General features: G+C 43.2%; 1 protein-coding gene across 1 annotated transcript; it reads left to right on the plus strand.

The window, feature by feature from the left end:
* The first annotated feature begins 356 nt into the window (after positions 1 to 356).
* UBE2N (ubiquitin conjugating enzyme E2 N) lies at positions 357 to 19,627 on the plus strand. The gene is made up of 4 exons (XM_074164561.1): positions 357 to 466; positions 16,719 to 16,965; positions 17,153 to 17,293; positions 17,904 to 19,627. The coding sequence occupies exons 1-4, from the start codon at positions 437 to 439 to the stop codon at positions 17,942 to 17,944; spliced, it is 459 nt and encodes a 152-aa protein (XP_074020662.1). The 5' UTR covers positions 357 to 436; the 3' UTR covers positions 17,945 to 19,627.
* Positions 19,628 to 24,548: the final 4,921 nt, after the last annotated feature.

A 24,548-nucleotide genomic window follows, 5' to 3' on the forward strand; every position in this document is an offset into this window, starting at 1 on the left:
CCACATTTGAGCTTGGGGCAGCCCACTGGCCTGCGGTGAAAGGCGGCGAGCCCGTCCCGCCATCCGCGGCCGGGGCGGCGCGGCCTGAAGCAGAGGACGGTGCGGGCGGCGGCACGCCCCGGCCCTCCCGCCGCCTCGCGGCCCCCTACCCCAGCTCCCCCTCACAGCGCCGCGCTCGCCCCCACGGGCAGCAGAATCCCAGGGAACCCCTTTCAGCCTAAGGGGCCGCCTCACCCCCGTGGCGGTCAGCGGGGGCGAGGCGCAGCGCCTGCCGGCGAGCGGCCTCACCGGCGTCAGCAGGAGCGGGCGCGGCCTACATTGCCCGGCGTGCCGCGCCGAGGGGCGGTGCCACCGGAAGCGTGGCGCAGGCTACTTCCGGCTGTGCGCGAGCCCCGAGCGGAGGCGAGCCCGCGATCCTGCACCCCGACGAGACAAGATGGCCGGGCTGCCCCGCAGGATCATCAAGGTACCCCTCGCCTTACCTTCACTGCCCGCCGTGCCGTGCCCCGTGGGGGGTACAAGGGGCGGCCGGGCTGGGTCCCGCCCGCCCGGCGGGTAGGGCAGGACTGGGTCGGGCCGGGCGCTGCTTCCGGTGCCCGGGAGTAGGGCCGCTCCCAGGCCTCTTCCTTCCCCCGCCGGGTGGGGGGCGACCCACCGCTGGGCCCGGCCACCGCGGGAGCCAGCGGGGATGGGGGACTACGCTGGGTATAGTCCGCCCCCAGCGCTTCCCGCCGCCGCCCGCGGGGGCTCCCGGGCCCGGCGGCGGCGTGCGCGGGCTGTCGGGAGCGGCTGGGCCCTACTGGCGGGCCGGGGGCGGCGGTCGGGAGCGGGCCCGCGCCCATCCCGGTAACCACCCGGGCGGCGGCGGCCTCTCACAGCCTCTGGTGCTGCCGTCCATCGGGTGCCTGCGCACCTTTTCCGGGACCCGGAGCTTGAGAGGCACTGGGCGCGCCCCCCATCCCCTTCCTCCGGCGGTGCGGCACCGCGCCGGGGTGGCCCGCAGGCGGGCAGTGCCGAGCCTGGCTGGGCCCCGGCTCCCCGGCGCAGCTCTCGCCGTGTTTGGACCGGGGGAGCGCGGCGGCGGCGCGGTGCTCGGGTTCCTCCTCGTGTGCGAGAAGGGACAGAACACAGCGAGTAGTTACACCAGGTCTTGAGTTGTAGGTCGGGGGCATCCATGGCGGTACAGGCCAGGCCAGCCTGGTTACTGCTATGTGTGTTCCGAGCTGTCAGCCTGCACGGTATTAGTGTGTTCATGCTGGCTGTTCAGTGTCTTCCTTCGACTTCCATTCAGCAAGCTTTATAAGGGCTCTCAACTTTAGGGTACTTTCAGCTGACCCTCCGAATGTCATTTCAGCTTAAGACTTGAACGATTTGGAGTCACTCGACAGAGATACAGGTAGCTGCATCGCAATACCCTTGAGTCTTTTTGATATCTTGGTCCTGTAGCAGCCCAGCACAGACGTCCACGCTAGCTATCTCCCACTCGATTTGCAGTGATGTGAACTGAAGCCCTCAAATTGGTGATCACTCCCTTTGCAAAAGTTCCTGAGTGATTCCAGTGAGGTTTGTTAGCAATAAGAGCACCCTTATTACCTGTTGAAGTGAAAGAATGTAACAAATAACTTATAATGCTGTGAAGCTCTCTTGGTTGAGCATGCAGTGTTGGCAACTGTTGTAAAACACCTGAGTGTAGAATATATTAAATAGTGGATGAAAAAATAAAACTGGCTTTTGTCTAAAAAGTTAAATTATCTTAATAGGTGATAGAGGAGATGAGGTAAAAATGAGGCAGAAGTAGCGTTTATCTTGTGTGAAGCATACTTAACTATGATTATTGCGTAGAATTTTAAGCAGTAAAAATAATGAGGACCAATCTTTCAGAATGAGCTTGACGCTCATCTAGCTGCTCTAGTGCACAGCATACAAAGCTGGATATATTTCGTGTGTGAGAGGAAACACTGATTTGTAACACAGTGGAACTGATATTCATCACAGGGCTGTGGTGGGAGCTCAGTCATGAGGCTGGTGTCCATACTAAATATTTTTAGTAGCTCCTGACAATTCCCCTGAATACAACTGAGAAGCACACCCACTTGTAAGGTGATGCATAAATTTACTTCTTGGCGCTTTTGTTTTTTTTTCATGCTTTACTAGAAGAAGTCTGGAGTAGTTCACACGACTCACTTCAAACGTGTGATGGCACGGGAATGTTTCTTCTCCTCCTGCAGAGGGGAGGTGGAGGGCAGCAGAAGAGAGACCTAGAAACTCCAGATGTCCTTTGGATGATCCCCCTTAGAGTTTTCAGGATAATTATCTATTATAGCCATGAATTCATTATAAGTTGTCTGCAGCCAGTCTAGAGCTTTTAAATCCTGGATTGGTTGTGCTAGATGACCACTTCTTTAGCTCCTGTGCTGTGGATGTGTTAAGTTGCCACATGTGCATATGGTCCAGGACTTGACTCTGACTAGTTACTACAGCCTCAAAAATGTGCGATGTCATATATTGAAATATTGCAGCTGCAGAGGTGCAGACCTAGAGATGTGGCTGTTTGAGTCTTCAGGAGTCTCGAGTGAGACTTATTTTGACCTTTTGTAATCTGCCAATCTTGATGTTAGAGTTAAATTTCCTATTGCTGGTTGCCTTAGGTGGAGAGGAGTAAGTGAATAGTTTGAAAGATCAAGAAAGGAAATGGAAGAGAAAGAAACACATAGGAAAGAGCTATAGAAAGGTTAAATAACTCCAGTAACAAGAAGATCAGATTTTCTTTGTGCATGATGGTAAATTTGATGATAAATAAATGGCTCAGGTTGCTGTTAGGAAAAGACCTTCTCCCATTGACCCACATACACCCTTTGTGTTGTCATCTGAGGGAGACCACTGATGGCTGATTGGGGCTGGGAGTGCATATTTGGGCCGTAATGAAATACAGAATCTAGCTAACTGCTCGAAATGCAGTTGGCGTTCCTCGTCTTGACCGACTGCTGGCAGATGGCCTGGCTCTCAGGTTGACTAGCAGCCCTGTACTCCTCAGCCTGCTTCTTCGCTATGTGCAGGCTGTCATCTAGCCCAGTAGGAGAGCAGTAGCTATTCCTCTCTCAGCAGAGCGCTCTGTCTGTATTTCCAGTACTTTCCACAAATTCAATTAAAAGGTGTCAGTATGGATGTTGCAAAGTAGTTGTTACAGAAGATACAGAATGATCCTAGTTTGCTGTCCTCAGATTACTTGGAAACACAAATTTTAAACAACTGGGGGAAGAACAACATGTAAGCTCGAGATTACTTGCTTGAGAGTTGGGATTTAGTGTTAGCGCATCACAAGTAGTAGAAAATGGTATCGTTTTGAATCTTTAAAGATATAATCAGAATTGGAAAACCTATCTTGTGAATAGAGAAGAGTTATTTTTACTTTCTTCAATAGTCTAAAACCAAAGGTCCTCTGAGAATCACCTTGACAAAAAAAAAAATCTGTTAATGTAAGATAAAGTAAAAATGTGGCACAGCACACTTACATAGATGTGTGGTTTTGATGCTGTAAACTTTTTTCCTACTGCACAGTATTAAAAAGTGAGCCTTTGCAGTATACACAAGAAATAAGCCCAGCAATTTTTACTTTCAGGCACTTATTGCACCGCTTCTCTCCAGTGTTGCAAAGTCACGTAGCTCCAGTCGAGTGAGGAGTTGAATTGCATCTGAATTTTTTTTTTTTTTGGCTGACATTCAAACCACCTCATTGCTGTGTCAAGTGCAGTGGGTATATCTGAATGGGATGGGCAATGCTGCCTCCTGTCATCTTTTCAGATGTTTTTTTCTGCTGTTTTCACTGCTGCAGTGATCTCATCATTCATAATTTGATGTCTAGGTCTATGCGTTAACTGTGTAGCCGGTTGTTAGTAGTGTTTCTGTTATAATCACTGCAGCTGCTCCTATCATGAAGTAAACAATCTGAATCAGTATCTGAGACACCTTCAATTTTTTTTTTTTATTATGAATTTATCGGTGTTAGATTACTGAGGCTTTGATTTCCTCCGCTGCATGGTAGCATGTTACTGTCTGAGGTATTCCTTTCTTGCTGTTTACTGTGAGAAGCTGTTTCCACATTGCTGCCGATGAGCTTCTGTTGGCAGTATTTTTTGAGAATCTAGGTAACATTTGGATTGCTGAGTTATAAAATGCTCCCTCAAATTGTAAAGTTTCTGGGAGGTTTTATGGAGATTCTCAAGGTGTATGTGGTGATAGACACCTACATCATTCTGTATTAGACGTCACTATAGTCAGCTCTATATATTTTTTAAAATACAAATCAGGTATTTAGTTTGCAACTTCTGAAACTTTCTAGAAGTTCTTAAACAGTATTACTGGCAGCCAACTTGAAGTTTCTCACTTTGTCTTGGAAGCTATGGGCTTCTGGAGCACAGACGTCTATCTCCACATGGAAATTTAAGTCTCCATTACTCTTTGATTTCTCTGGTGTTTCTATACATTTTTAGTAATAAAAAAAATATTTAATACATTAGATAAAAAAGACTGGAGGTGAACTTAATTCCTTTTCATGGTATTTTGTGGTATTTCATGGCTGGTGGTTAGGCATAGAAAACATTTCTGGGCAGTGCTGTTCCTTGGCGTTTGTCAGAGAAGCTGTATATTTGGTCTTTGTAATGTCTTTTTATCCCCTGTATGCGGTTCGAATCTTATGGATAACGTCAAAATTGACGGAAGGGTGAAAACTTCGGGGAATTTTCAGAAGGTTGGTTTTTTTTTTTTTGGTACTATTCTTTTTAAAACCAACTTCCCCACACCTCCCCAACAAATGTAGGAAGGTAGAAAGACAATACATACGCTACTTCGCAACCCTCTGAGTTTTCTTGCCAAGCGACTAGTATAGCATAGGCTGTGGCAGTGGGAGGGGTGTACTGGCATGTACTGGAAGCCTGAAGTTTGGCAAGACAGATCTTTTGTGGAGGTGTGGGAGGGAGACTGAGAAGGACACTCAGGCCCAGAGGATTAGAAAACTTTTAAGTTAGACCAAGGTACCAGTTTTAGAAGGAAGACATGAGTCTTAATAAAAGGTCTTAAAGAGGGCACTGATTAACTTCCCATAGCCTTTTCCTTAAAGCTTTCAGTTGACACTAGAGAAATAGAAACTGAAGAAAAAAACAGCAACTAATCCAACTAGAGGCAAAAAACTTGTTTGGACCACCTTCTTGTATAACACTTAAGCAACTTTGAGATACAACTCTCTAGTATACCAGGCTTTCTAAGTACTGATGCTAATGGGTTTATCGCTTTGCATGCAGTTGTTTGATATTGGATTTGTCTCTTACGTTTAACAGCTTTCAGTGTATCATCAGAATTTGTTTGCAATAGTAGTTACATGTGACTGGTGGGTTAATAGTGAGAAGCAAGTGGCACATTTTGCCATAGATGGCATTTGGATAAAAGCTCTGTATGAATTATTGTTTGCTTTAATCACACTTTGATAGTTGACTCCGCATTGTATATTAATGCAAGGGTCTAATGCAAATGTGCTCCATCAGTATAATCGCAGGAGTGGTTTACACTATTAGCTTAGTGAATTCAGTCATGCCTCACTTTACTATAGCTGGAGATGCACCATGAAAAGCTTGATCTGTGCTGCTACATAGATAATCCTTTAGGAATTTGCATAGGATCTCAGCTTCACAGTTCCAAAATCCTGTAATCTGCTGTGGAAAATTTGAGAATAAGGTCATTCTCAGGGGAGAGTGATGCTGACCTTAAAAACGCCTCTCTTCATGTTACTGTTGTTTGGCAACAAGGTTGTCTTCCAAGAGCAGGTAGATTCTGTTGGTTTGTTTTTTTTGGGATGTTGGTTGTTTTTTTTTTTTCTTTTCTGGGAAGTTGCTGTTACCTGGAGTATATTTGTCTTCATCTCACTGTGAGTGACTGCAGTGGTTAAATTTTTTTGTGTGGTGATGGGGACTGGAGAACCGGAAGCATGTGAGGGAAGGTGGTGTGTGATCCAGAGTTCATGGTGCTTGCTTAGCAGAGCTGTAGTTTCAAATTGCTGGATACTTGTCCGTAGACTGAGCACTAGTTAATGTTTCTAAATCTACCGTACCACTGTTCTAGTCTTTGTTTTTTACATCAGAGGCGTATGACATGTTGACATTCATAATGTTTTTTTGGGGAGGAGGGGGCAGATGCTGTTGGGGCTGGTGATGGAGTCTAGGAACCCGCAGGATGGTGGAAGCATTAGTGTACAGAGATGTTATCCCAGTAATAAGCCCAGGAAGCGGAAGCATGTGGGATGCTGACACTTGGGGATTATATGGCAAGGAAAAGAAGAACTCGTGCGGGGGCCAGCTACTGGAAGCCACAAGTGCAACCTTTTATTTACGATGTTTGACCTTAGCTTTACAATTTAATATGGACTTTATTGTTAACTTTTTTTTTTCCTGAGGCAAACATTATTTTCAGAAGACTTTCTCCAGTGTAGTTGTTTTACAGTGATATAATTTTAATCTAAACATTCTGAAATCTGTCTGACAATATGACATCTGCTTAGGCAACCGATTTATTTTCGGTAATACTGGTGGTGGCCAATTCTTTACATAATTGTAGTTAATAAATTGATAGACCCTTTAAGAATTTGTGCCAAAATGTGATGTACTGTTATAAAAAGTTTGTGAATTAAGTCCTTGTGGTTTTCTGAGGCAGCTTTATCGCTATATGTAGAAGACAGTTTTGACTGATACGTTTCACTTTCTCCTACTGCCTCCCCCCCAAAAATCAAAGCAAAAACCATGCATGCGGTTTACCTTCTTGTGTGCAACTTACCAGTTCTTGGTGAAGGAGATCAGTGTGATCTTCCCCCTTATCCCACTCTGACAGAATAGGAAAGAATTGGCACTTGGCAAGTAATTATAACTTGTCTGTATGCCAACATGCTGCTTTAAGTTTCGCTCTATGCAGCTAAAACCTTTAGTTTCTATTTCATACCCCTAAATTAATCCAAACTGTTAGATGTAGTTGGAAGATAATGGCAATGGTAGCTGACAAGGGTTTCCTGCAATCAGAATAAAAATATTAAACAAATGTATGCTGTACGTAGTCTGAATTGAAATGCTGAAGTTGGTGGTGTACTGCTGTGGTTTTTGCAGAGAGCCAGCACAAGACAGAAAAGTTACCACCTAGTTAAGTTAGATTAGCCAGAAGTTCTGAAGGTAATTAGCCTGTGGTTCGTGTTGATCAGCCTCACTGTGTAAGTAGATTTAGCCTGGGCTGTACTGGCACAAAAAGTTTTGTGCTGCTGCAGTAAACTTGAACTGAGGGACTGATTTGGTTCAGAACTCTGCAGTAAAGGTTATTTCTTAAGCCAAATCAGTTCTGTGATCTCATTTGTTGTTTGACTTAGTAAACGCTTGGGCTGATGAAAGGGGTGTGTGGAAAGGGGTGTGTGGAACGGTGACTGTACATGTTAGTGCTGCTGCTGAGAAGTTAGGGCTTCCCGCTCGGGCAAACCTTTGCATTTTGTGAGGAAAGGAAGAGGTGGAGGTAGTTACGGATGTGAGTGAAGTTGATCTAGAAGAACTGAGAAACAGGCTGAAACGATGGGGAGAAAAGCAATTTGACTCAAATATAAACTCAACAGCTGAAGCCAATGAAGAATGAGATAAAGGATTTGCACTATTTTTTAGTCATTGACAGTGGAACTTAGGTGTAACTTCTTTTTTTAATCTCTTCGCTTTTTGCTGTTGGTAATGACTTTTCATCTGCTTTAGAAATCTTCCTGGAGGACTTGGCAGCAACTGTCTGATCTCCCCCAGGAAGAAGATATTGAGGAGACTGATGAACAATCAGTTAAACTGAAAGAAATCTCTCTTTCCTCATCGCATCTTCTCCCACATAAAATGGTGTGTGTGTGTGGTACCCTGTAAGTGATAAGTGTGATCATTTCAACTATAGCAGAAAATGGAGCTAGTGGCTTTCATTTTAAGTCTGTCATCTCTTTTTGAAAAGCTAATTTGCAATATCATCTGCAGAGTCTGAAACTGTCTACCGCATCCTTTCTAAAAGTGCTTCTGGATACAACATTTAAACACATTGCAGATTAAAAGTTACCTTGTGATTTATGTTGTAGTGGGTTGACCTTAGCCAGGTGCCCACCCAGCCACTTTCTTGCTCTCCCCACCTCAACGAGGCAGGGGAAAAAAAATAAGATGGAAGAGCTCCTGGGTCAAGACAAAGACAGGGAGATCATTTACTGAGTGCCATCACAGGCAAAACAACTCGGCGTGGGAAAATTAATTGATTGCCAAGTAAAATAGTTGGATGATGAGAAACAAAGACAAAATTAGATCAACACCTTTGCCCTGCCCTTACTTCCCCTGTCCCTGATGGGTACAGGGGGATGGAGAATGGGGGCTCCTCTCTGCTGTTCCCTCCTCCTCGTGCATTTCCCCTGCTCCAGTGTGGTCCTCTCCATGGGCTGCAGTGTGGATGTCTGACCCACTGTGGTCCTCCACGGGCCTCTGGTGCCTGGAGCAGCTCCTCACCCTCCTTCTCTGACCTTGATGTTCACACTAGTCTTGCTCACACTTTTTTTTTTTATTTGTTTGTTTTGTGGTTTTTTTTCCCTCACTATTTTCTCTGTGTGATGTTTTCTGCCCTTTCTTAAATACTCTTTCCCAGATATGCCACCAGCTTTGCTGATGGGCTCAGCTGTGCCCTGTGACAGGTCTGTTGGAACTGGCTGTATCTGGCATGGGGCAGCTCCTGGCCTCTTCCCACAGAGGTCACACCTGGAGCCCCCCTGCTGCCAAAACCTTGACACCTACACCCCATAGATATGCCTATATGGAAGAAATGTATCAAGAGATACGAATGAATGAAATCTCTTATGGGTGGAAGATGATTTTACTCACAGCCAATGACAACTGGTCATCAGTTTCTGTTGGAAGTTACTGTCCTCTGCTAGATGGCAGCAGAGTTTGTATGCTGTCAGTCAAGATTTTTGGGGTTAAAGATCTAGTTAAGAGAGCCCAGCTCACTCTTCCTGAGTTGAATTGGGAATGCTGATAGGCTTTACTTTCTCAGTAGATTTGCAAAGTAGTGATTTCTGGCAAGGGGGCAGCAAATAAGCACTGGGACTTGAGCTGTAATTACAGTTGTAGATTAAGTCTTATTAAGACAAAGATACTCATCCATCATCTGTCTTCCCTGATCTGTTTGGAATAAAGCCACCTAGGGTTAGTTGAACCTACAGATGAAGGTGGATGTTATCTAAATTTTTTCACTGTCTGAACTAGATTAGAGAGGCCTTGTACCTTGCCTTGGCCTTACAAAAGTGTTGGGGTGTAACCTCCGTCTTAGTAGGTGATGCTGAAGGTAAATTACTTGGCTACGGCATAGAGGATTGAGCGAGTAAATGTGCTGCTGAAAATACAAGGAAATAATCATTCATCTGAGAGTTTGCACAAAGATGTGGTATGGCATTTTAAATATTTAACAGCTCGAAGACCTGCAATATTTTCTCTTTGCCTAAGAGGCCTTATTAATGTTTTCTGTTTTGAAGTTTCAGAGTAATTTTATCACAGCTATGTTGACCTCTGAAAGTCTTAATGATGTTATCTCTCTTTTTACGCTACAAGCATAAAGCTGCTAGTCATTAGGATGCTTTTCTTTAGTCTCAACACCATAGAAGGTTGCTAGATAACTGTTTACAACAAGTAAGAAGATACACAGAGTCTTTGGTGTTTAAGACTTTTATAGATGGGTGAAGACGTTAATTTAGCAGTTTACCATCTGTTACTGAAATTAGCCCTGTTGGTAGTTAAGCTTCTTCCTTTGGAATGAGGAGGTAGCCTCTGCATTTCCTTTTTCGGTTGGTTGCAGAATAGTAATCTGTTAGGCTCGTATCTCGCTGTGATTAACGCTGCAGTCTCAACGCTTCAAATCAGCCCTTTCACCAAAAGGAGCAGTCTGTTCTCCCATCCTTCCGGCAGCATGTGTTTGCACCCTCCGTTTGGTTGGCACAGCTGTTTGCATGGATATGTGGGGAACTGCTTCAGGGACTCCTCTCTTGCATTATTTTTTTTCTTTCTTTTTTTTTTTTTTTCCGGATCGGCTACATGCTATGTTTCACCACGAGGTTAAGAGCGTGCTATACAGGCAAAAGTGAAGGTGCATAATAGGCTGAAGTGAAAAGGCAGCACAGTTTGGTTTTTTTTTTTTTTCTTCCTTTCCCCAGTGGCCGCTCATTTATCAGCTTAAAACGTTCAGGGTTTAATCTGTTGATAGCAAGTAAGACTTCTGAAGTAGCTTTTTGTTTTCCAAAAATCTAGCATATGGAAATCTTTTTTTTTGGTTGTTTTGACTGAGGCCTTGGCAACTTGAGGCTTTTATAAATACTTCTGTAAGACTGGAAGTTATTAAAATAGTGGTATATTTCTAATGGATTCCTTCTTTGTATGTTTGTTCATATCTCCATGTGCTCTAACACTTGATTTGCATGCATATCTGTACGGAAGCATCTTCTGGGTTGTTCAGTTCACTTTAAGGAAGGGCTCTATCTTGTTCCAGGTGAATAAACCAGGAGAATCCTGGTGATTATGTCTGCTTTTCAGTATTTTTTTTTTTTTTTTCCTTCCACTGAAAGCAGGATAACCGAGTGAGAGCTCAAAGACTGAAACACATCCCCCTGCAAATTGATCCCTCATGTTTGTGTGGCTTCTCTGTGTCTTGGCAACCTGAAAACCCCTCACCCCCACCTCTTGCTCTGTTGGTCTCTTCTAAAGAGCACAGCACTCTTTCTCCTTGAGGCTTCTTGTCCTTGCAGGTTACTGTAGAAACAGGTTGAGGGTTTCTCCCCCCTCGGGTACAATTAGTCTTCAATTTAATGTCTTCATAGAAGAATAGCTATGGAGAATGTCAGCTACACCATCTGTCCTATCTGTATCATCTGTCACTCTACTTCAGGCCACCTGTGTTAGTAAGAAAAGCTTTGCTTTTGCTTGTCAAAACACCTTCAAAATTTCTGTGTTTTTTAACCACTTAATTAAAAATAAGAAAGATAAAATTGTGGGTAGCATAACCAGTTGTAAATGACAGTGTTGGTTTTTTTAAAGTGCTGATTGGCATGTATCTTCATTTTGGGTTTAATAATTTTCTTCAGTCAGTGGAAATTATGACATTAGCTTGGAATTGGTAAAAGCAGGAGCAAGAAGACATCTCAATCTAAAAACATTGCAGAATATTACAAACAGAAATAACTGCCTGTGGCAGCGTGGGTACTTTGTTTCAAAATACGTCCTGAAATCTCTTCTGTGAAACTTACTTCAGCACGCTAGAGGAGACTCAATAAGGAACACTATAAAATGCTGTTCTGGAACACTTACTTGATGGAAATTCGTATTCCCATGAAGACAAAATCAACTGCTATGTTGTAAAGACATTTATTGTGAGCAGCGAAACTGCAAAACCTGGTATTCTGTGAATTAGTCGTTTTTCCTCTTTAGCGTCTTAATATTTGGGTCTCCCAGCTCTTTTTATCCTCATTGGAAGGGTTCTTTTTTGCCAGGCAAGAATAGCACATACTGGGTTGGAATAAACTGGCCAAACAACATGTAACATCGGAGTTCTTCATGTCTGTTTCTTCAGTAGCACCAAGAGCTCACAGAACATACAGAGAAGCTGCAAGGGTTCGAAGGCAGTTTGGGGAGAAAGAGGGAAGTAACATATTGGACAAAACTCACTTCCTCAGATAAAAAAGTGTTGGAAAGATTTTGCCTAAAAAGATACTGGAAAGTCAAGTATTGCGTATGCTTGATCTTCCTGATTAGTTAAAAAAAAGGTAGGAAGAGAGAAGTTTAATTAGGAGTGATTTATTTATTCATTTAACATTTGAGATACTGTTTTTCATTGGGTAACCATTCTCTCAGGAAAGTAATATAAAATTACAAAGTAAGAACAACATGTGGGCTCAATCCACAAACAAGGAAATGTTTAACCACATCTTGTAACTGTCTTATGGGTGACTTACAGGTTTGGTTTAGGGTTTTCTTTTTGGTTATGTATACTTATAATAAAAAAAAAAATCTCTAAGCAGTTCAGTTTCCTGACCTGGTGCGTAGTGACCTTCTATGACAAAGTGACTCGCTTGGTGGATGAAGGAAAGGCTGCGGATGTTATTTACCTAGACTTTAGCAAGGTCTTTGATACAGTGTCCCACAGTATTCTCCTGGAGAAACTGGATGCTCATGGCTTAGATGGGTATACTCTCCACTGGGTTAAAAACTGGCTGGAGGGCCAGGCCCAGAGAGTGGTGGTGAATGGAGTGAAGTCCAGTTGGCGACCGGTCACGAGTGGTGTCCCACAGGGCTCGGTACTGGGGCCGGTTCTCTTTCAACATCTTTATCAATGATCTGGACGAGGGGATCGAATGCACCCTCAGCAAATTTGCAGATGACACCAAGTTGGGTGGGAGTGTTGATCTGCTGGAGGGTAGAGAGGCTTTGCAGAGGGATCTAGACAGGCTGGATGGATGGGCTGAGACCAACGGGATGAGGTTCAATAAGGCCAAGTGCCGGGTCCTGAACTTGGGTCACAACAACCCCAGGCAGCGCTACAGGCTTGGGGCAGAGTGGCCGGAGAGCTGCCTGGCAGAAAAGGACCTGGGGGTGTTGGTCGACTGGCGGCTGAACATGAGCCAGCAGTGTGCCCAGGTGGCCAAAAAGGCCAACAGCATCCTGGCCTGTATCAAGAACAGTGTAGTGAGTAGGACCCGAGAGGTGATCGTCCCCCTGTACTCGGCACTGGTGAGACCCCACCTCGAGTACTGTGTCCAGTTTTGGGCCCCCTACCACAGGAAAGACATTGAGGTTCTGGAGCAGGTCCAGAGAAGGGCAACGAAGCTGGTGAGGGGTCTGGAGCACAAGTCTTACGAGGAGAGGCTGAGGGAGCTGGGGTTGTTCAGTCTGGGGAAGAGGAGACTGAGGGGAGACCTTATCGCTCTCTACAACTACCTGAAAGGAGGCTGTAGAGAGGCGGGGGTTGGTCTCTTCTCCCAAGTTACAGATGACAGGACAAGGGGTAATGGCCTCAAGTTACGCCAGGGGAAGTTCAGGTTAGATATTAGGAAATATTTCTTTACTGAAAGGGTTATCAGGCATTGGAATGGGCTGCCCAGGGAGATGGTTGAGGCACCATCCCTGGAGGTATTCAAGAGAGGAGTTGACATGGTGCTCGGGGATATGGATTAGTGTTGGGTGGTGTGGTGGTGTGTGTGTGGTATGTGTTGGTTTTTTTGGTTTTTTTTTTAATGGTTGGACTAGATGATCTTAAAGGGTCCCTTCCAACCTAGGTGATTCTGTGATTCTGTAGTGTTGCCCTGTATACTGACAGCTGTTTATCTCAAATATGGCTTATTTCTCCAAGTTTTATGGCAAATCAAATTTATTATCAGCATGTCTTTAACTCGCCATCTTACTGTAAAATGTGAAAGTCAAGTCCCTGATATCACCTTAGAACTGAATCTACTCGTATGTGTGTTTTATATGCTTAGACCTTAAAATGTAATTTTTTATTAATTTCTCCCTTTCTGTTCCTTTTCTGTGATATTTTTCCAAATATAGTGACGATATTATAGATTTCTTCATAATTGAAGGACAAAAGCCTTATTTACTGTCAGAATTTAGCTCTTTTAATAAATGGCATCTTTCTTGTGTTTTTCATAGTCTGAGAAGCTTGTCTGTGTTATGCTGTTTTGAAAAGATGCCTTTTCTGAATCGAAGACGCTCCTTGGCTTTTGCATAAAACAGTAGTGATGTGTGTTCACAGGAGTCACGACCTATCATTTTGAGTGTGTCAGACAAGTTTAGCCTGGTGCTTCCTCTCTGGGCACGATGGCTGCATCGGAGCCTGGCGGATAGGAAAGATGAATGTCAACCTGTTCTCTCACAGACTTCTTGCAAGTATTTCTTCTCATCTCTGTTTGAAAACCATTTCAATTATGCCGATAGTAGCGCAGCTCCATGCACAGCACAGGAAGCGAGGCGTGCTCGCTTAAAGCATTTTTCATCTAATATTAATGTTCCACAGGGGGCCTGTATGGGTTCTGGGTAGCCTCAGCACTAGCATAGTTTTATGCAGCATAAATGCTTTTCTTTTGCACTTCCCTTTTCTGTGGTGTTTTGTAGCAAGACGACTGCCTAAGAGGCATGAAGGGCTGTCTGAACGTGATGACATGTAGCAGTGATGTAGCCCTTTCAATATAATGCGGTACCTTTATTAAAAGAATGGTTTTTCTCAAACACGGGCTCTCTCATTGTTTATTGACAAATGGTTTTTAGTGGCAGAATGTGCAGTTCTCAGCCAGGCGTTGCTCCCTCAGTTAGGCTGGCAGGTAGAAGTGCTGATGCTGCTGCCAGAGAACTGCTGATTCTGGGTTATTTTAAGCCAGGATCGGCTGCCCGGTGTGGTTACAGTCAGCATACTGGCATAACTAGGGAGGCAGTCTGGGGACCAGAGGGAGTGATGGGGGGCTAGGGACTGTTGGGATCAGCCCAGCTATTGAAATGCATTACCCTTAATATTTAAAAGAAGAAAGAAAGAAAAAAAAGAAGTCTTAAATTTGAGCATGCCCATAAGAACCAAACCCATGATTTGCCTACCAGCGTGTCTGGCAAAGTCCAGGTGGTAGCAGCTGTGAAGAAGTTTAAAAATTGGGTCTTTCCGTTCGTTCTTTTTTAATTTCAAGTTGGCTCGCTGTATTAGTTTGTATTTGGCATAAGACCCTGTTCCCTCTGCCAAAACTGTCAAACTGTAGTAAGTATATAATCCATTATAGGTGGAAATCCAAATTGCCCCATTTACCTGTGGCAGCACTCATACTGAAAACTTGCTGAAAGAATGGAGAATGTTTTATGCGTTTACAGGGATAATCTATAGTTTCTTACTCACTGACTTTCATACCACTGAGCTAAAGCTTTAAGCATTCATTTTAACTGCTTTTCTACAGAATTACTGTACAAGTAAATAGCCAGCAGAATATGAATTCTGAGTATGTTATAAATTTATGTGTATCATTTAAAATATAATATACTTGCAGAAGCGAATGTAAATAGCTTTAAGAAGCTTGGATGGCCTTCCAGCAAGGTGTATAAATGGCATTGGCAGCTAACGCCTATGCAGATAACTAGGCAATATACAGACACAACAAAAAATTAGACCAGATAAATTTATTTTTATGTTTGTGCCTGTAAATGGTAATAACTTCAGTGTTATGATTTGTAGGACCTTGACAATTTTGAGATGAACGAACAGCTGGATTTTGGCATTCATTACTGTGACTTCACTTCTTTATATATTTGATTACTTCTTGCTGAAGTGAGGTGTTATTTTAGCTGCATCAAGTCAGACATTATCACTTAAATGCTGTTTGAATTTATTTCTATGAAATGCTGGTATTGTAACAGTGCAGTTATGTTTGAAGACTGTATTTAGCCAAGCAGAGGTAATCTGTCTATTTTGTGCTTGTGTTAGTGCTGTTGTAGACACACAGAATAAATATGTGCTGAAACTAGAAAAATAAATTAATATTGCACCTGCAAGTTACCACTTTTCTTCAGTAGAAAGGGGATAATTTTTCTTTGTGAAAGCCAACACAGGTGGTGAAAAAATTAACTGTACATAGTAAGAACAAGTTGGAGGAAAAGCAGGAAATGGGGCTAAAATTACCTGAGGAAATGAGGCTTCTGTAGGACTTGTCCCTGCCTAAAGTCTGGTTGCCTATTTTGGCCTTTTCTTGTAAGAAGGAGGAGAATGGTGCCTGTAAGACTCATGAAGGCTGCCAGCAGAGAAGAGGGAAAGATGCACAGGACTTGGCTGGTTTGTCCACTCAGAGCATTGGTGGGATGGATGGTCAGCATGTGGGCAGCTGTTACCTGTGGTCACAGCGTGGTGCCTGAGGTAGGATTGCTGCTGTGGGCAGAAGAATTGAGCAACAAAGAACACAAATCTCTGTAGGAAACGGGTTCCCTAATTTTGTTGCTTACAGAACAGCTTGCCTATCTCCTACTGTTTGTTAGGGTGACTTTGAACGTGGTTATATGGAGGCTGTAAGTGATTGCTTACACAAAGACCAAAGCTCTTTGTGCATATATATGTGTAAATATGTAAAGCATCCTTAAAAACACCTTTAGTGTTGCAGCATAGTTAAATCTTCAAAGTTGTTTCCGATTCCAGTACAAATGTTCATCTTAATAAACCCATCCACTCTTGTTAGAGTAAACCTTGAATGTTGTCTTTGAGTGATTAACCACTTTGGCTGTTCACTTGCGGTATTTTCTACTTCAGGTAGAATGTTAAATACTTTCGGTATTTTCATTGTGGTATTCTTTAAAGTGCTTTAAAGTATATTGGGAAAAAAAATAACAGCTTGGCAGTAGTTTAATCAGAAGTTAAGAAATTTGAGGGCAGCTAATTGTTACCTATTACCTCACGCTATAGAAGCACACACTATTACAGCAGTTGAGAGATCTGAAAGGAGATTTACAGGTTTACTATGTCCTCATCTTCTTTCTGCAGTTGTTCTTTGACTTTAAGGTATTTGTCTAACGTTGTTTCTGTGGATGTAGGCAAATAGATCATAATGAATACTTCTTGTTTTTAAAATACAGGTCATGTTTATTTTAAATGGGTTGTATTTGTTTAATTGCTGCTGCTTCTTCTTCTTCTAGGAAACCCAGCGCTTGCTGGCAGAGCCAGTCCCTGGGATAAAAGCAGAGCCAGATGAAAGCAACGCACGTTATTTTCATGTGGTCATTGCAGGTCCACAGGATTCCCCCTTTGAGGGTGGGACATTTAAACTTGAACTATTCCTTCCAGAAGAATATCCAATGGCAGCTCCTAAAGTACGTTTCATGACCAAAATTTATCATCCTAATGTAGACAAGCTGGGAAGAATATGTTTAGATATTTTGAAAGGTAAGTGCTACCTTGTTTTCTTTCTTTTGATAATACTCATTACCAGAACTTGTAAATTGACCCTCAAAAGAGGTTTAATTTGTTTAAAGAATACCTTGCTTATTCTTTAATCTAGGAGAGGAAAATTTACTTTTTCTGTAGACTATGATAAATATGATGTTTCATACTGCTATAAATGTCTCTTCAGATAAATGGTCCCCAGCTTTGCAGATTCGTACAGTTCTGCTATCAATCCAGGCTTTGTTAAGCGCTCCCAATCCAGATGATCCACTAGCAAATGATGTAGCTGAGCAATGGAAGACCAATGAAGCCCAAGCCATAGAAACAGGTGATGTATCTTACACCTTTGTGGGCTTTTTTTCCTAGCTTCAGGAAGTAACTAATTGCTAATTGATTGGGGGAATATAAATCCTGACCTTTTGTTTCAAGTCTGCAACTTGCAGAAGCAATTGTTGCATACAGTCATAGTCCAAGAACCCTGAACGTGCCTGCGGGGGTCTGTTTTCGCATCTGCGAGGCCTGCTGGAAGAGCACTCTTGATCTGTTTTATCCTGAGTTTTCATGTTCCTAAATTGCAAGCATGTTTAATTTGGACTCGTAAAATAAAAGTACATACCGCTGCTCTTTCTGTAAAGCTTAGGGAACAAACTACCTAGTTTCAGAAAGCACGGATTTTCTATACCTGCTTGTGCTGCAGGCTGTAGCAGATCGAAAGAATTATGTTATGCCTCTTCGCTTTTGGATTCACTGCAGTCAGGCCGCTTCAGCAGCTGTAAACTTCTGTCTAGAATAGGAGTTTAAAATTGCACTTAATCTCAGAATGGATATATTTTGTATACTTGCAGCAGTGGTATAAAGTGGTCTTTAAAAATGAGTATTTAAAATGGCTTTAACAAAACCTAAAAACTAACTTCTTAACTGTTTCTTTTTCTTTACAGCCAGAGCATGGACTAGGCTATATGCCATGAATAATATTTAAATGCGCTTTGAACATCAAGTGTGCATCACTTCTCCTGTTCTGCCAAGACCTCTTCCTTTTTTGTTTGCATTTAATGGACACAGTCTTAGAAACATTACAGAATAAAAGCCCAGACATCTTCAGTCCTTTGGTGATTAAATGCACATTAGCAAATCTGTGTCTTGTCCTAATTCACTATTGTACCGCATGAGCAGAGGCTAGAAGTATCATCTGGATTGTTGTGAAATTGTTTAAAAGCAGCAGCACATCTCTGCTTTTAATCATTTTTCCCATCATGGTTTAAGTATAAGCACTGTGAATGAAGGTAGGCAGGGTTAGCTGCGGGGCTTTTTGTTTTAATTTTGTGGGCTCCTCCTCCCTTTTTATGGTGATGCTAATTGCATTGGTAAAAGCAGCTAACCAGTTATACTCTAGAATATACCCTCTAGCCCAGTCTAACTTAGACGCTGTAGATGGACAAGCTTCATTGTTTGAACAAAAAATGGGAACATTAAACATCCATCACCTTCACTAATAATATTGTGATACTGCTGTCAAGTGTAGAAAAAAAATCCCTCCAAGAAAAAGCTTGTGACCATTTTGTATGGCTTGTCTGGAAAATCTCCTGTAAATCTTATGTTTTAGTAAAATATTTTTTGTTATTCTACTTTGCCTTTGTACAGTTTATTTTGCTGTGTTTTCATTTCCCTAATGTGACAATCGTATTTAAAAAAAAAAAAAAATTGAAACCAGAATTGACGGTTTGTCTTCACCAGTCTGACAGATTAAACAGTAAAGAGGTGGAATTCACAAATTATTTTTTTTTGCTTCTGTTTGCTGATTATTTTTTTTTCCTTAGCTTGTGTTATGTGGGTGACCTTACCCGGCCAACTTAATACAAAATCCCATTTGGAGTGACTTTTATGAAACAAGTCTTTGTAACTGTACTTTTAGTAGTGCATTGATATGGATGCGTTTTCATGGAAATAAGGATAAGTAGGAGGTTGAGAGCAAATGACAGCACTAATTGTGAGTATCTGCATAACTAATTGTCATCAGATGTTAGGCTACACACTTTTCTAACTTCTTTAATTCCTGCCCTCTATTAACATGAAATACCAGTGTGTAGAACCACTGTTACAGCCAGCTTGCATATTGACTGATGTTCGCTTAACCACTTAGAGCTAGCGCCTCATACCACTGGTTTTCTCTACAAGCCTTATTAAGCTACTTGCTTGAGCAACTGGTCTGCTTAAATAGCAGCAAAGCTTCTTTGTTGGAGGGAAGGAAAGCGATTAAAAAAACTTCCTTCTCATCCTTGGTTTTTGTGTATGCATTGTCTGGGAGTCCAGCATCTTTTCTGGGAACCTATCTTTTTGCTTCCCTTAATTTCTTATTTCCCTTAATTTCTTATATCCCTATTCTCCTCCTTTCCCCAAGCCTTCTCCCTCAAAAAAAAAAAAAAAGTTTTAAAAAAAAAAAAGCTTCAAAGCTTTTGGCAAGGCCGACTTGAAGTGTATCAATGACAGCTTGCAGTGGTTGCAGTAGGGAGTGTTTTGTCATGGGGTATGGTTATGTAGTCCATTGGGATTCTCCCTCTTTCACCTCTTCTTACTCTGGTGTTATCTGAAATTTCTATAGAATGTGGTGTATTTATTGTGCTCTTATGTAAGATGAAGAATATCTATTAAAACGATGTTTTTTCCAACAGACAGCGCTTTCAGTGGTTAGTAACTGGTATTGTCCCTCTATGCCTTGTAACACGGTTGAAGCTTGGTTCAGAATTCAACTTTTTCCCTTTTTGAGCTAAACGCCCTGTTTTAAAAGTAATTTCTGTGTTGAATGTAAGCCAAAGTTGCATTCAGGGCTTGTAACAAACTGTTTGTTGGTCAGAGTGGGTAAGCACCGTTAACCCTGCCTTCCTGTTAGAAATGAGGGTGGGCTTAGCTGGCTTATGTCCCCTGCGTGCTGGTAACATGTATGGGCAGCTCTCCTGGCAGGCAGCTGAGAATACGTGAGGCAGACTCTGGATTCCCTTCACCTACCTCTTAAAGCTTTACCTTACGCTAAGTATAGAGCTTTCTGGCTCCTTCTCTAGTCCAAGGACCAGTGGCACCCCCAGAGGTCAGGCAGACCTACCTAAGCCCCCACCATTGACAGTGGCTTTCCCCTCCCCTCCTTCCCTGGAGAAACAGGACCCGAACTGGCACTTGGGCAGTTTAACTTCCAACGAGGTGGGGATGAATGCAGACCCGAGGTCATTCAGCAGCTGCCTGGAGGTATTTGTATGTTCAAGGCTTAAAACTCAGCTGGAGTTCGCAGCTAATCGGAGGATGTAATTAAAACTTAAGTTATTGATGGAATATTGTTAATGTATTAATAGAAAAAATCCTCTGCCTCCATTTGCCAGTGGCTGAATAAAGTGGATTATAGAATTGTTTGAGTACACAGCAGCCAGTCTGTGTCTGGGTTCTTTTTTTAACTATCATCTCAACAAATTTGAGATTAATTTATTAAAGAAGTCCACGCTGTCTTCAGTTTGAACGTGAGTCTGTAGTGATGGTATATCTGAAATTAATGGTGTAAAACGATAGGCAAAGTACTGTATTTTAAAACACCTCAGAGTATTTTCAAATGATAGTTGTAACGAAAGAAGTTTTAAATGGGCTCCCTAAAAACTAGAATATGTTTGTTCTGGGGTCTATCCAAGCATATTTTAATCATTTTACGGTTGATCTAATATATATTAAATAATGATGTGTATTTAACTTTTAAACATGCTTTAAGAGCCCTGTATAAAGCCAAGCTGGGAATTTCATTCTGTCTTATGTTGGGGCATATGTGAAACTTTTAGACTAAATTCTTTGAAGCCAGTTAGATGCAACTTTTTTCCCAAGTTAAGCAGGTGTTTATTCACAGGTGTTTATTCACAGCTGTTATCTGAAACTCAAAGCTACTTTTGTTATGTCTGCGATTAGAGCTGGTTAGCAAATGCAGGTATCTTTTAGGCAGTGTTAGCTTTACCTCCATTTTTAGTGGCTGTCCATGGGATAAATTTACAGTAAATTTATAATAGATGGGTTTCCTCGAGCGGTGCTGGTGCTCTGTCGAAAGTCCTGAAATCCTGAGCAAGGGTGGTGACATGGCGGTTGTATGTCCGTGTCTGGGTAGTAAGGGTGTAGCTTTTTAGCACGTGGACTCTAAAACCACCCGTGCAAAATCCTTTCGTGGTAGCTTCCTTTAGATGAAGAGGAGGATTGGGAAGGCGTTGCATTTTTGCAGAACCATTCAGTGGTGGTCTCTTACCGCATAGTCACATTCTGTCAGGGGTGTGAAGCGTATCATCGCAGGGAACCGATGGAACAGGCCTTTCGTATCTCAGCTGGCTTTAGTCTAAACCATGTGAACCGTTGCTTCTGTAGCTTTCAAGAAAGTGTATTTCCAACACATTGAGATTATTGTGAAACATCTAAATGGACTAGTAACATCAACAGTTGTGACATCTTGATTTATGTACATTCCTTCTTGGGATTTTTTTTGGTTTTTGTTTTTTTGAGGGTTACTCTTAAAAGTAAAATGTCTGGTAGGTTTTGTCAATAACATGTCTTGACTGTAATGTGATACGACACTGAAATAAAAGGAAGAGTGATTATTCATTACACAGACACCGAGCTTCATTTAACAAGCGGGCTGCCATCGCTGTGCAATAGTTTCCCAATATTTTTATCATGTGTTAAAATAAGGGAGGTAAATGTGGATAACTTCTCTCATAACTCCCTTGCTGTGGCTTTTGAAAATTTTTTTTCCCGCCTCTCACATGGGGAGAAAAGAGCAACACCTTGGTCCTAAAGCCATCGGAGGGGGCTGCTCTGGTGCACGAGCTCAGAGGATGGGTTTTGTTGTTTTCTTTTTTTTTGCCTGCCTGTGTTTAAATCTGCCTGCTTTAGTACAAGACTTGCCTACTCAAGCGCAGTTTGGACAATTTCTAGTGCAATCAAATTGATAAATGTATTAAGCTTTGCTAAACCGTGTTATGTTATGAGCATGGCACGAAGTTAATAATGATGTGTCTGCTATGATGGATTCCGCGCTGTGTATTGCAACCTCCTGTCAAAAGTGCAGAGGAAGATTTTAAAGCAAATCTGTAATTGTTAGGTTGCACCGAAGTACATTAGAAGAGTGGCACCAGGCAGCGTAACTGCTTTATCTGTGGTGGTTGCTGTCGTACGCTCCCCTCACGCTAAGGGACTCGGTGTGAGCAAGAGATTGTTCTGTATTTGTCTGCAGGGCAGAAAAGGAAGGATAAAAACTTCGATTTGAAGGGTGGGTGGTGGGGGGCTGTCAGCTGAACAGTCCCCCCGGATGACCTGCGCTAGGAAAGGGAATTATCCCCTGAGGTCCCTCGTCTGGGTAGCTGGGTTTGTTGCCAGGGAGTTGTCGCCTCTGATCAGCCCACCATTGAGGCACTGAATACTCCAGAATCCCCCTCAAGTTAGGGAGCAGTGGGAGGTACCTGCCGTTTCCGCATGTCACACCACGCGAGCCTTCCCAGATAAAGACACGGATGCAAGTGTGGCGTCTAACGGGAAGGTTTTTATCATAAGAAAAGTATAAATTATTTCACATGGGAAATTCATCTCCGACCGGAGTACTTGTTGCAGAATGGTGTTTCAGGTATTCTGGTGTAGGCTGGGCTTTGCCTTCGGAGCTGCTGTGAAGGAATTTCTGGTTCAGGCCTGATCTGCACCTCCCTGCCTGACGGGTACCCCCGTTGAGACGGCCACGGTTTCTGTAGCCAGGCTTGCAAGCTCTGTCACGCACCTGAAGGGTTTCACGTGCGACGTTTGGTTGTTGGTTGCTGTAGCGGGTGTGATCTTCTCAGCCTGGACCCCTCAGCTGCGCCTTCAGAAGTACTGCTGCTGCTGTGGTTTTCCTGTCAGCTACTGGTTACCGTTGCAGGTAACTTAGGAGAGTGCTGATAAATTTATGGAGGGGTGTCTATGGTCTTATGCCCCATGGACAGTTATTAAACATTGGCTAATCTCTGAGGAATATGACACAGTAAGGTGACTGTAATGGTATCGGTCCTGTCTTCAGTTCCTCTGGATGTTTGCCTGTCTTATTCAAGTTCAGGTTGTGCTAGTAGTGTACTTGGAAAGCAGGAAAGAAGGAAGTGTTTAGGAGAACTAAGCCAAGTTGAGTGGCAGCAAACTGTCCCTTAGGACAAGGGCCTCGTTACAGAGTCTGTGTGGATGTTCCAGGTGCCAGGCCACAGGCAAGCCACCAGCAGGGTACGTGCCCATGGCGATGGTCTTTGGCCAGCCACATGCATTGCTGTACGTGCTTCTGCATACTCTCCATCCATCAGAATTGGTGCTAACAATATGATGCTAAACTAACAATATTTGTGCTAACAAATAATGAGGGAAAGCTATTGGGAACCAGTGCTACCACTGAGAGCTGCTGGAAGTTCCCTGTGGGCCGTCAGGCAAACAGCAGCTGATCACCCAGCAGGCTCACTCAGGGGTCTCTTGCCTTCCTAAACCACCTCTTTGAACAGCATTTCCTGCTTATTTAGGGACAGAAAATTGTCTGAGAGCGTTGTTCGGGGTGGTGCACAGCCCACACCACTCAGATTGCCCCAAGCAGGGATGTGCCTGCAGCGGCTGAGTTTGCAGGTTAAGGGGTGATACCGTTCCTCGTGTGGAGCACTGTCCTCCTAATGTGGACACGGCCCTGGCTTCATCACTTGAGGTGAGCATGCAGGGCCTGCCTTAATGCCACAGCGGTACTGAGGCCAGAACAGTGCTGAAAGTAAGAGGGTAATTTTAAAAAAAAAAATAATCCCTAAACACATTCAACTTAAAAGTTTGAAGATTCATATAATATTTCTGAGTCTTGTGTGCTGCAACTTCACATGATGCATGGGAGATACTCCGGCAGGAGCCAGACGCAACTACAGTAAAACTCTCTTAAATCTGGAGAAGGATGTGTGGTAACTATCCACTTGTCAGAAGCCGTACAGAGAGGGGAACAGAGCATCTGCTCACTGGCAAAAGGATGGAGAAAGAAGCAGGTTCAAAAAAATGAGGCAAGAGGAGGTGGGTCTGCAACAGCAGCCTGAGCTCTGGCAGTGCTCTCCAAGCTGGGGTGGGTATTAGAGATGGAGGTGTTCCAAGAGGGGGTTGTGTGGCATCAAGTTCAAGGAAAAGAAATCCATTCCTTGTAACAGCACCAAGATCCTGAGCCACAAATAGTGGTAGACAGGAGGCACTTGAGGCAAACACTGTCCTGTTGTTCCCAATTCCTCCAGGCACTGCGGAACACAAGACACTGGACTCGATGGACCTTTGGTCTGATGTGATGCAGCTGCTCCCACTGTTATTGTACAGCTATTAAATGCATGTCTGTGCTGCAAGTGGCAGGTATGACCGTAGCAAAAGGAAGTGGAGAGTTAGAAATCTCGTTGGTGTGGGTAAAGTTACATGGGAGCGAGCTGTACGGTGAGCTAGGAACAGTCGTGCTGGTGTTCCAGCTCTTCAGAGGGCTCTTGCACAGGGCTAAATGAAGCTAGAGTGCAAGGATGAGGCGAGAAATAGGAAACATTAGATGAAACTAACTATAT

The sequence above is a fragment of the Numenius arquata genome, chromosome 2 (genome assembly GCF_964106895.1).
Source record: "Numenius arquata chromosome 2, bNumArq3.hap1.1, whole genome shotgun sequence".
Taxonomy (NCBI): Eukaryota; Metazoa; Chordata; class Aves; order Charadriiformes; family Scolopacidae; genus Numenius; species Numenius arquata.

Excerpts from the sequence above, each read along its gene's own strand:
- UBE2N (XM_074164561.1), top strand. The coding sequence starts at position 437 with ATGGCCGGGCTGCCCCGCAGGATCATCAAG. Across the intron at positions 16,966-17,152 it reads ATGTTTAGATATTTTGAAAG|ATAAATGGTCCCCAGCTTTG; the intron begins GTAAGTGCTACC and ends ATGTCTCTTCAG. Across the intron at positions 17,294-17,903 it reads AGCCCAAGCCATAGAAACAG|CCAGAGCATGGACTAGGCTA; the intron begins GTGATGTATCTT and ends TTTTCTTTACAG.